Here is an 11,688-nt window from a genome sequence, read left to right on the forward strand (position 1 = left end):
GTTTTTTTTTTTTTTTTTTTTTGAGACGGAGTCTCGCTCTATCACCCAGGCTGGAGTGCAGTGGCCAGACCTCAGCTCACTACAAGCTCCGCCTCCTGGGTTTATGCCATTCTCCTGCCTCGGCCTCCCAAGTAGCTGGGACTACAGGTGCCCACCACCTCGCCCGGCTAGTTTGTTTCTTTGTTTGTTTGTTTGTTTGTTTGTTTGTTTTGAGACGGAGTCTCGCCCTGTCGCCCAGGCTGGAGTACAGTGGCGCGATCTCGGCTCACTGCAAGCTCCGCCTCCCGGGTTTACGCCATTCTCCTGCCTCAGCCTCCCAAGTAGCTGGGACTACAGGCGCCTGCCACATCGCTTGGCTAGTTTTTTTGTTTTTTTTTTAGTAGAGACGGAGTTTCACCGTGTTAGCCAAGATGGTCCCGATCTCCTGACCTCGTGATCCGCCCGTCTCGGCCTCCCAAAGTGCTGGGATTATAGGCTTGAGCCACCGCGCCCGGCCCAGGCTGGTCTTGAACTCCTGAGCTCAAGTGATCCTCTCGCCTCAGCCTCCCAAAGTGCTAGGATTACAGGTGTGAGCCACCACGCCCAGCTGACAGTTTTATTTCTTTTTCTCTTTTTTTTTTTTTTTTTTGAGACGGAATCTTGCTCTGTCACCAGGCTGGAGTGCAGTCTTGGCTCACTGCAACCTCTGCCCCCCGGGTTCAAGCGATTCTCCTGCCTCAGCCTCCTGAGTAGCCAGGACTACAGATATGCGCCACCACGCCCAGCTAATTTTTGTATTTTTAGTAGAGATGAGGTTCCTCCAGGTTGGCAAGGATGGTCTCAGTCTCTTGACCTCATGATCCACCCGCCTTAGCTTCCCAGTGCTGGGATTACAGGAGTGAGCCACCTTGCCTGGCCTTCTTTCTTTCTTTCTTTTTTTTTTTTTTTTTGAGATGGAGTCTCACTCTGTCGCCCAGGCTGGAGTGCAGTGGCACAATCTCGGCTCACTGCAAGCTCCACCTCCCAGGTTCACGCCATTCTCCTACCTCAGCCTACCGAGTAGCTGGGACTTTAGGCACCTGCCACCACGCCCGGCTAATTTTTTTGTATTTTTTAGTGGAGGCGGGATTTCACCCTGTTAGCCAGGATGGTCTCGATCTCCTGGCCTCATGATCTGCCCGCTTCAGCCTCCCAAAGTGCTGGGATTACAGTTGTTAGCCGCCGTGCCCGGCCTTTCCTGGCCTTATTTCTCACCTTCTAAAGCTTATACATCTTATTTCTTTTTCTGACCTTATTGCATTGGCCAGGACCCATTAGAGGTTCTCAGTCAGGGGAGCAGGAGCCACATGATTGGATTTGTTTTGAGATGATTACTCTGGCTGCAGAGTGGAAGGTAGGCAGGATGGAGGCAGAATCTCTAGGGAAGGAGATTCCAGGAAAGTGAGGAAGAGATGACTTCTACCCCAGGGTAGTGGCATTCTAGTTCCCACAGTTCTGCTCCCACAGGTCCTCCCTGCCAGGTGGGCAGCCTGGTCTACAGGTGCAGATGTAGCTCTCATCTCCCTTCCCTGTCCCTCTCTGCAGACCGAGGACGCTGCTCCATGGGCCAGTGTGTGTGTGAGCCTGGTTGGACAGGCCCAAGCTGTGACTGTCCCCTCAGCAATGCCACCTGCATCGACAGCAATGGGGTAGGCCTGGGCATAAGACAGATGGTGTCTGTCAGGACGACCCACCCTCTCCAGAGAGAACCCTATGGAGCGAGGAGAGGGAGCAGGCAGGGATGGGGCACAGCTGGCTCACTGGTGCCCCCTCCTACCCCAGGGCATCTGTAATGGACGTGGCCACTGTGAGTGTGGCCGTTGCCACTGCCACCAGCAGTCACTTTACACGGACACCATCTGTGAGATCAACTACTCGGCGGTGAGGCCAGGACCTACGGGGTGTGGGCGTGGGAACCCAAAGCACAGGCCAGGGTGGGCAGGAGGGGCTAAGCCTGATGCCACAGGAGCTGGCCAAGGGCAAGAGGTTTGGGGAGCAGCGGGGATCTGGCAGAAGCCCACCCAACACAGTGCCTATCTGCCCTGCCTTTCCCCACCAAGATCCACCCGGGCCTCTGCGAGGACCTACGCTCCTGCGTGCAGTGCCAGGCATGGGGCACCGGGGAGAAGAAGGGGCGCACATGTGAGGAATGCAACTTCAAGGTCAAGATGGTGGACGAGCTTAAGAGAGGTAGGGGCAGGGGCTGAGGGTTGGAGGTGCTGAGAGCCTAGGCAGGGGGCATCCAACAGGGCAAGGATGTCATCACCTGGACAGGGGTTTGCAGTCTGGGCTAAGGCTACACAGTCCGGACTGGAACTCCAGAGCTGGGAGGGACCACAGAACCCAGATAGAGGACACCAAGTCTCAGAAAAGGGTAAAAGCCTGAGCAGGAGGCACAGAACCCAGGCGATGGGACACAGTCTGGCCCAGGAAGGTACCAAGAGTCTTGGTGGGAGGCACCTGACTTGGGCAGGGGCATGCACACAGCAGGGGTACATGGTCACGCTTTAGAGACACGCAGCCTCCCCTCCTTGAGGTCAGATATGTTTTCTGGACACTGAGCTTCTGGGTGATGTCCAGGTCAGGGAAGTGGGGGAGGTAGGTTTCTAGACTCTGATGCTCCTGATCAGGGGAGCCCCTGCCTCACCCGTCCCTGTGCCAGGTGAGAGCACGGCTTTGCAAGGACTTCCACTCTTCCCCAGGAGGCCCTGCTGTGGGTGAGGCAGGTCCCAGAGTAGACCTGGGGTCCTCTGGGGCGGAGGGGTGTGACTGGGGTGCCCTGCTGACCGGCTGTGGGTACAGCCGAGGAGGTGGTGGTGCGCTGCTCCTTCCGGGACGAGGATGATGACTGCACCTACAGCTACACCATGGAAGGCGACGGCGCCCCTGGGCCCAACAGCACCGTCCTGGTGCACAAGAAGAAGGGTGAGCTGGTGGGACCGGGTGCAGGGAGGGGGCGTGTTGTCAGAGCTTGGCGGGGAGGGCAGGCACCACCTCCCCCTGCCTCTTCTCTCCAGACTGCCCTCCCAGCTCCTTCTGGTGGCTCATTCCCCTGCTCCTCTTCCTCCTGCCACTCCTGGCCCTGCTGCTGCTGCTCTGCTGGAAGTACTGCGCCTGCTGCAAGGTAAGAGCCCGGGGTCCCTCCCAGGGCCTCACCTCCCCAAGGTCCCCACCCCAACAGGGCCCCACCCTCCACCAGGGGGTCCCAGCCCGCCTGGTCCCACCCCCAGGATCCCACCCCAAGAGCCCACCCTCCACTCCAGGTCCCCAACCCCCTCCTGGGTCTCCACCTCCCCAGAGTCCCCACCCCAACAGGGCCCCCATCCTCTACCACGGTCCCCACTTCCCCAGGGTCCCCAACCCCATCCTGGTTCCCCACCTCACCAGGGTCCGCAACCCCGTCCTGGGTCCCCACCTCACCAGGGTCCCCTCCCTGACAGGGTCCCCACCTTCCATCAGGGTCCTTCTCAGGGTCTCCAACCCCCATCAGGGTCTCCGACCTCCCTATGGTTCCCCCAACAGCCCACCACCATCCCCACCCCTGCAGCTTTCTAGCCAGAGCCTTCAGCCCGTGAAGCCCAGCTGTCTGGATTCTGGTCCCAGCTGTGTGACCTTGGGCAAATTACTTAATCTCTCCATGCCTCAGTTCCCTCATCTATAAAGTGAAGGTCATAGAATTGACCTCAGAAAATGGAGCTGAAGCTTAAATTAGTGAAGTTCAGAAGGGACTGACCTGTAGCATGTACCATCGCCCCCGCCCTGCCTTGGCAAGACCCACACCAACCCCATCCAGCTTCCCAAGTGACAGTAATGATGGTGACGCCTATGAGCTCCTAGCCCGAGTCATCCTGGAGCCCCAGCCCCCAGCTCAGCCCTTGCCAGCATCCGCTCTCTGCTTAGCTCAGCGTTCTTCTTTGTGCTGTCGCCACAGCATGTCCATGTGACTCCATTTCTCCGCCCCCATCACCCCATGAGGCCAGTGGGGCAAGGTCACTATGCCCTATGACAGATGGAGAAATTGGGGCTGAGAGGCAGGTGACAAATGCACAGTCCTCAGAAGGGGCTGAGGCAAGCTGAGCCCACATATTCCCCAGCTCTAGTGCCTGCCCAGGACCCCCTCAGTCATCGGTGGGCAGATCCCTGAGAGCACCTGTTCTGGGGTCAGCCACGTGCGAAGGGCCTGGGAGCCACAACAGGGAAGGAAGGGCCCTGCCCGCCAGGAGCTGGTGGTCCTTGGGGAGAATAGATAAGAGAGAGGAAAATGTGGAGGATGGCATGGCTGAGTGGGGACTGTAGGCAGCAGACCACACTCTGTAGTAACCACCAGTATTGTGGGATATTAGTGTGCATTACATAGGAAAGGAGATATGTGATCAAATAGGTTTGAGCCAGGCACAGTTGCGCATGCCTGTATTCCCAGTTACTTGGAAAGCTGAGGCAGGAGGATCGCTTGAGTCTGGGATTTTGAGGCTATGATTATGCCACTGCACTCCAGCCTGGGTGACAGAGTGAGACTCTGTCTCAAAAAGAAAAAAAAAAAAAAAGATTTAAGAAACAAGTTTCTTAAACCTGTAGCATGGGGTTTGACAAACAAGTTTCTTAAACTTATTTAAGTTACAGTGGCTCACGCCTGTAATCCCAGCACTTTGGGAGGCCAAGGCGGGTGGATCACTTGAGGTCAGGAGTTCAAGACCAGCCCGGCCAACATGGTGAAACCCCATCTCTACCAAAAATACAAAAATTAGCCAGGCATGGTGGCGTGTGCCTGTAATCCCAGCTACTTGGGAGGCTGAAGCAGGAGAATCACTTGAACCCAGGAGGTGGAGGTTGCAGTGAGCCAAGACCACATCACTGCACTCCAGCCTGACAACAGAGTGAGACGCCGTCTCAAAAAAAAAAAGAGAAATACAAAATTAGCTAGGCATGGAGGCGGGCGCCTGTAATCCCAGTTACTGGGGGTGCTGAGTCAGAAGAATTGCTTGAACCTGGGAGGCAGAGGTTGCAATGAGCCAAGATCGCGCCACTGCATTCCAGCCTGGGCAACAGAGTGAGACATCGTCTCAAAAAAAAAAAAAAAAAAAAAAAAAAAAGAAAAGAAACAAGTTTCTTCTCTGCAGGACTTCTCAGAGGCTTTGATATAGTCCTGTGCCTAATGAACCTGCAGGAGGGGCATGGGGAATGAATCCAGTGCTTCCGAAGTGAATCTGACCACAGAACCTTTACAGGGCACCTGGCAGGATGAGGGGTTCCACAGCACAAACTTTGGGAGCCCTCTGCCCCCATCCCCTCTATGTCCTTGTGTGCCATGCTTACACCCTGCCAACACCTGGATATTCTGGTGTCTGGGGAGGCACTGTCACCCCTCTGGACCATTGGCATGGGGCGGGATGGCTGGAAGGGCTTACCTGGGCCAGGGCAGTTGTCTCAGGCCTCACCTTCACCCACCTTGTCTCCTAGGCCTGCCTGGCACTTCTCCCTTGCTGCAACCGAGGTATGGGCCTGGCATCGCAGGGGCAGCGGGGGCTCTGACTGCTCTCTTTCTCTGAGCTGGGATGGAGGGAAGCTGAACCTGGAACGGCAGAGGCTGGAGGCTCTGGGGTCCCATCTGATGAGGTTGGGCTGTGCGGGTCTAGGGAGGGGTGCCATGCTGAGGACCCCATCCTTCAGGTCACATGGTGGGCTTTAAGGAAGACCACTACATGCTGCGGGAGAACCTGATGGCCTCAGACCACCTGGACACACCCATGCTGCGCAGTGGGAACCTCAAGGGCCGTGACGTGGTCCGCTGGAAGGTCACCAACAACGTGCAGCGGCCTGGCTTTGCCACTCATGCTGCCAGCATCAACCCCACAGAGCTGGGTGAGGGCAGGGCTGGGCGCCACAGCTCTGGGCAGTGCTCCTCAGCCCCTCTGTTCCAGATCTGGGATCACAGCACGCCTCTTCTCTGGGTGTGGGGTGCAGGGACAGGGCTCAGCCACCTTTTGCCCTGTCCTGATGGCGCTATGAACCTCATGCCACTAGGCCACGCATCCCCGGATCCTAGCATGGTTGCTGGAGGGATGCTCTGTGGTGCCTGTCATGCAGGGAGCTGACCACATCCATCTCACTCCCTCCCACCGCCTTTCCCTAGTGCCCTACGGGCTGTCCTTGCGCCTGGCCCGCCTTTGCACTGAGAACCTGCTAAAGCCTGACACTCGGGAGTGTGCCCAGCTGCGCCAGGAGGTGGAGGAGAACGTAAGGACCCAGGAGCTAGGCCTGGCCAGAGATGTGGGTATGAGGGCGGGTGGGGTGGGCAGGGCAGAGCGAACACAGTCGTGGCACCAAGATTCGTTCACTAGGGGAGAAGGGCCTCTCTGGATCTGTGTCTGGCAGGGGGCATCCTGGTATCTGTTTCCAGAGGGCAGGAGGCCAGAGCCTGGGCCCAGGATGCGGCCCCATGGGGCATGCCCCAGCCAACCCTGAGGGCCTCTGGGTACAGAGGCTGCCTGGGTCCCCAGCCTGAGGGCTTACCATGGGGTGGCCTAGGCCCAGTCTGATACCCCTCCCTTGCCTGGCAGCTGAACGAAGTCTACAGGCAGATCTCCGGTGTACACAAGCTCCAGCAGACCAAGTTCCGGTGAGTCCCAGGGTGCCTGGGTTGGGTTGGGGAGCCACTCCTACCACCGACTCCAGGAGCTGAAGCCCCAGGCTCCACTGCAGAGCTGTCTAGCTCACAGCACCCTCTTTGTCCCCACAGGCAGCAGCCCAATGCTGGGAAAAAGTGAGTAGAAGACTGGCGGGTGAGACAGCCCCCACTTCCTGCCCACCTGTCCCCAGCCCAGCCATCTGCCTCGTCCATCCCTGCTCCATCTCCATCCCATAGGAAGGGAGGGCCACATGTGTCCGTCGGGTTTGGACCTTCATTCGTTCCTTTGACCATTTCTTCAACAAATGCTAATGTGAAGTGCTTGCTATGAAGTGGCCCCTGGACTAGAGCAGGCAAAAGCAAATCAGCCCAGTCCCTGCCCTCATACAGGTGACCATCCAGCCCCCCACCCAGTACTAGCGATAGCAGGTACCCATCTCCATCCGCTCCAGGGTCCAAGACCTGGATCCTGGGTGCACCTCTGGAGGCCAGGCAGGTTACACACCTTTTTCCCCAGGTCCTACTCCGAGTCCTGGCCCTTCAGGGGGAGAGAGGGAGTGAGGAGGGGGTCTCGATGCAGGCACAGCAGAGCTAGAATCACAGCACATGGCCATCAGTAAGAACCATTAGCTGGGTGTGTGGCTTACACCTGTAATTGCAGCATTTTGGGACGCTGAGGCGGGTGGATCACCTCAGGTCAGGAGTTCAAGACCAGCTAGGCCAACATGGTGAAATACCATCTCTACTAAAAATACAAAAATTAGCCGGGCGTGGTGGCGGGCGCCTGTAATCCTAGCTACTTGGGAGGCTGAGGCAGGAGAATCGCTTGAACCTGGGAGGCAGAGGTTGCAGTGAGCTGAGATCACACTACTGCACTCCAGCCTGGGCGACAGAGCAAGACTATCTCGGAAAAAAAAAAAAAAGAATGGCTGACCAGCATTTCTGATCCTGCTACCGGCCAAGCATGGTCCTAAGGGCTTTCCCTGTGTGGTTATCTTGTGGTTATCTTATCCAACCCTCTCGGCAAGCCTGTGAGGTAGATATCACTGCTGTTCCCATTTTGCCGATGAGGAAGCTGAGGTTCAAAAGGGGTAAGTGACTTGCCCAAGGTTATCCAGCTATCGAGAGCGAGAGCCAGGGCTGGGGCTGCAGCAGCCTGGCTTGAGCATTCACACCCTTAGCATCTTTGCTGTCCAGCCCTTGATGAGGTGGGCAGAGAAGCCCATTTCACAGAGGAGGACGCTGAGGACAGGGAGGTGCCATGGCTGGGCTGAGGCTGCAGGGTAAAGGCCATAGGGCTGGCATGGGCCTGGAGCACTGCCTGCCTCTGAAGACCCTGTACTTCTTGCTGTCTTACATCCTGGCCCCTGAAGAGGAGAGGACAGGCAGGAGGGATAGGGCAGCAGGTGCCAGCCTGACCCCTCCCCTGCCTGAGCCCTCCACCCTCAACCCAGGCAAGACCACACCATTGTGGACACAGTGCTGATGGCGCCCCGCTCGGCCAAGCCGGCCCTGCTGAAGCTGACAGAGAAGCAGGTGGAACAGAGGGCCTTCCACGACCTCAAGGTGGCCCCTGGCTACTACACCCTTACTGCAGACCAGGGTAGGAGGGCGGGTCCCCTGTGCCACTGCCTGGTATCTCCTGCCCGTGTGGCCCTGTGACCCACCTCTGACCACCTCCCAACCCACCCAGACGCCCGGGGCATGGTGGAGTTCCAGGAGGGCGTGGAGCTGGTGGACGTACGGGTGCCCCTCTTTATCCGGCCTGAGGACGACGAGGAGAAGCAGCTGCTGGTGGAGGCCATTGATGTACCTGCGGGCACTGCCACCCTTGGCCGCCGTCTGGTAAACATCACCATCATCAAGGAGCAAGGTGGGTCAGGGTGGGGAGAGTGAGGGAGGCAGATGGGGGCTCAGGGGCACTGGTTCCTCCTGCGTAAGTGGAATTGTGACCTGGCCACGTGGCCTGGGCTAGTCACTTAACCTCTGCAAGCTTTGGTTTCTCCATCTGTAAAATGGGTAAGAGCTCTTTTATGGAATACAGGGCTGTTTACCTCGCCAAAGTGCCTGGTGGTGAGCGCTCAGTAAATGGAAGCTTCTGTTGCATCCTCATAAGGGCCAGCCCCTTGCTCCTCTCTATCTAGAGGAGGGGTTGGCCAAGACATGGCACCGTGGACATCTGACCCCTCCTGCCACCTGCGCCGGAAGCCACAGGCCTCAGGCCTGTTCCTGCTCTGCTCCAGCCGTGGGGCTGAGGGCTCCATCTCTGGTCCTGCCTGTGCCTGGCCTCCCTCCTCTGCCTGGCCCTTCCAGGATGTCTGCTGGACACTTTGTTCCAGACCCACTTTTTTTTGTTTCTTGAGATGGAGTCTCACTCTGCCACCCAGGCTGGAGTGCAATGGCACCATCTCGGCTCACTGCAACAGCTGCCTCCCAGGTTGAAGTGATTCTCCTGCCTCAGCCTCCTGAGTAGCTGGGATTACAGGCGCTGGCCACCATGCCCGGCTACTTTTTCTATCTTTAGTAGAGATGGGGTTTTGCCATGTTGGCCAGACTGGTCTCGAACTCCTGACCTCAGATTATCCACCTGCCTTGGCCTCCTAAAGTGCTGGGATTACAGGTGCAAGCCACTGCGCCCAGTCCCTCACCTTTCTCTGGAAGGATTTTCCATTTCGCTCCTGTGCTTTTCCCAGAGGGCAATGCATGGAGGGAACCAAGTGGACTCCTGGATTCTGGGCTGGGCTGGGCCGGGCTGCCGGAGAGCAGAAGGTGGGAAGGGACTGGGCCCAGCATGCACTGACCAGTGCCCGGGCTCCTTGCAGCCAGAGATGTGGTGTCCTTTGAGCAGCCTGAGTACTCGGTCAGCCGTGGGGACCAGGTGGCCCGCATCCCTGTCATCCGGCGCGTCCTGGACGGCGGGAAGTCTCAGGTCTCCTACCGCACGCAGGATGGCACTGCGCAGGGCAACCGGGTGAGGCTCCGCCACGGGGTCGAGGGTGCAGCCTGGGGGGCTGCGTGGGCGCTGCATTGGGTTCCCAGGACAAAGCAGTACATGGCAGCTGCTTGAGTCCCTGGATGCTGGCCATGCCCCTGGCTGGCCTCCCAAGGACATGTTCACCTGCTCCTGCCCCCCTGTGGCAGGGGAGTCTCACCTGCCCAGGGTGCCAGTGACACCCTGGGTGAGGCTCCATTGCTGCCAGGGACTCAGGCCAAGAGGGCTCTTTCCTCCTTCATGGGCCAGGGACCTGCCCAGACCATTCCTGTCCCCTCCTGCAACCCAGGATCCACAGGGCAGCCAAACCTCTTGGAGATAAACTCCCGCTATATGCCACAGTCCTGGGGCTTTGGGCTTCTTGAGCTGGGATCAAAGACCCCATGTCCCCGGGCCAGACTCCTCAAGGGCTGTAACGATTTGCCCTCCCCTGGGCCAAGCAGCAGGAGCAACCATTCAAGGCAGGGAGTGCTGTGGCTGGGCCAGCATCACCTTCACTGCTGAGCCCCAGTGCTGGGGTACAGCCAAATCCAGGTGCACACAGGCTGGACTGGGTTTTAGGCTTCATAGTTTTGTTTCTTTTTTTTGTTTCATGTGGGGTTTTTTTGCTTCTTAATTTTTTGGGGAGTCAGGGTCTTGTTATGTTGCCCAGGCTGGTCTTGAACTCCTGACCTCAAGTGATCCACCCACCTCGGCCTCCCAAAGTGCTGGGATTACAGGAATGAGCCACCATGCCTGCCCTAGCTTTTGTGTCTTTAGTAGAGATGGGGTTTTGCCATGTTGGCCAGGCTGGTCTCGAACTCCTGACCTCAGATTATCCACCTGCCTTGGCCTCCTAAAGTGCTGGGATTACAGGTGCAAGCCACTGCGCCCAGTCCCTCACCTTTCTCTGGAAGGATTTTCCATTTCGCTCCTGTGCTTTTCCCAGAGGGCAATGCATGGAGGGAACCAAGTGGACTCCTGGATTCTGGGCTGGGCTGGGCCGGGCTGCCGGAGAGCAGAAGGTGGGAAGGGACTGGGCCCAGCATGCACTGACCAGTGCCCGGGCTCCTTGCAGCCAGAGATGTGGTGTCCTTTGAGCAGCCTGAGTACTCGGTCAGCCGTGGGGACCAGGTGGCCCGCATCCCTGTCATCCGGCGCGTCCTGGACGGCGGGAAGTCTCAGGTCTCCTACCGCACGCAGGATGGCACTGCGCAGGGCAACCGGGTGAGGCTCCGCCACGGGGTCGAGGGTGCAGCCTGGGGGGCTGCGTGGGCGCTGCATTGGGTTCCCAGGACAAAGCAGTACATGGCAGCTGCTTGAGTCCCTGGATGCTGGCCATGCCCCTGGCTGGCCTCCCAAGGACATGTTCACCTGCTCCTGCCCCCCTGTGGCAGGGGAGTCTCACCTGCCCAGGGTGCCAGTGACACCCTGGGTGAGGCTCCATTGCTGCCAGGGACTCAGGCCAAGAGGGCTCTTTCCTCCTTCATGGGCCAGGGACCTGCCCAGACCATTCCTGTCCCCTCCTGCAACCCAGGATCCACAGGGCAGCCAAACCTCTTGGAGATAAACTCCCGCTATATGCCACAGTCCTGGGGGCTTTGGGCTTCTTGAGCTGGGATCAAAGACCCCATGTCCCCGGGCCAGACTCCTCAAGGGCTGTAACGATTTGCCCTCCCCTGGGCCAAGCAGCAGGAGCAACCATTCAAGGCAGGGAGTGCTGTGGCTGGGCCAGCATCACCTTCACTGCTGAGCCCCAGTGCTGGGGTACAGCCAAATCCAGGTGCACACAGGCTGGACTGGGTTTTAGGCTTCATAGTTTTGTTTCTTTTTTTTGTTTCATGTGGGGTTTTTTTGCTTCTTAATTTTTTGGGGAGTCAGGGTCTTGTTATGTTGCCCAGGCTGGTCTTGAACTCCTGACCTCAAGTGATCCACCCACCTCGGCCTCCCAAAGTGCTGGGATTACAGGAATGAGCCACCATGCCTGCCCTAGCTTTTGTGTCTTTAGTAGAGATGGGGTTTTGCCATGTTGGCCAGGCTGGTCTTTTTTTTTTTTTTTTTTTTTTTTTTTTTT

At 57.9% G+C, this 11,688-nt stretch overlaps 1 protein-coding gene across 7 annotated transcripts in view; it reads left to right on the forward strand.

Annotated features, from left to right (window-relative positions):
• The window catches only part of ITGB4 (integrin subunit beta 4), a 41,156-nt gene that overhangs the window by 17,602 nt on the left and 11,866 nt on the right, over positions 1-11,688 (forward strand). For all 7 annotated transcript variants that reach the window (XM_017884695.1, XM_017884691.1, XM_017884689.1 and 4 more), the window contains exons 15-27: positions 1,564-1,667; positions 1,801-1,899; positions 2,079-2,208; positions 2,821-2,943; positions 3,036-3,142; positions 5,476-5,509; positions 5,686-5,877; positions 6,149-6,252; positions 6,576-6,634; positions 6,755-6,778; positions 8,098-8,246; positions 8,337-8,516; positions 9,466-9,614. In XM_017884695.1, coding sequence (XP_017740184.1) covers positions 1,564-1,667; positions 1,801-1,899; positions 2,079-2,208; positions 2,821-2,943; positions 3,036-3,142; positions 5,476-5,509; positions 5,686-5,877; positions 6,149-6,252; positions 6,576-6,634; positions 6,755-6,778; positions 8,098-8,246; positions 8,337-8,516; positions 9,466-9,614 — 1,454 coding nt within the window. The remainder of the gene's footprint in view (positions 1-1,563; positions 1,668-1,800; positions 1,900-2,078; positions 2,209-2,820; positions 2,944-3,035; positions 3,143-5,475; positions 5,510-5,685; positions 5,878-6,148; positions 6,253-6,575; positions 6,635-6,754; positions 6,779-8,097; positions 8,247-8,336; positions 8,517-9,465; positions 9,615-11,688) is intronic.

The sequence above is a fragment of the Rhinopithecus bieti genome, unplaced genomic scaffold, assembly GCF_001698545.2.
Source record: "Rhinopithecus bieti isolate Rb0 unplaced genomic scaffold, ASM169854v2 scaffold_13400, whole genome shotgun sequence".
NCBI classification, from domain to species: domain Eukaryota; kingdom Metazoa; phylum Chordata; class Mammalia; order Primates; family Cercopithecidae; genus Rhinopithecus; species Rhinopithecus bieti.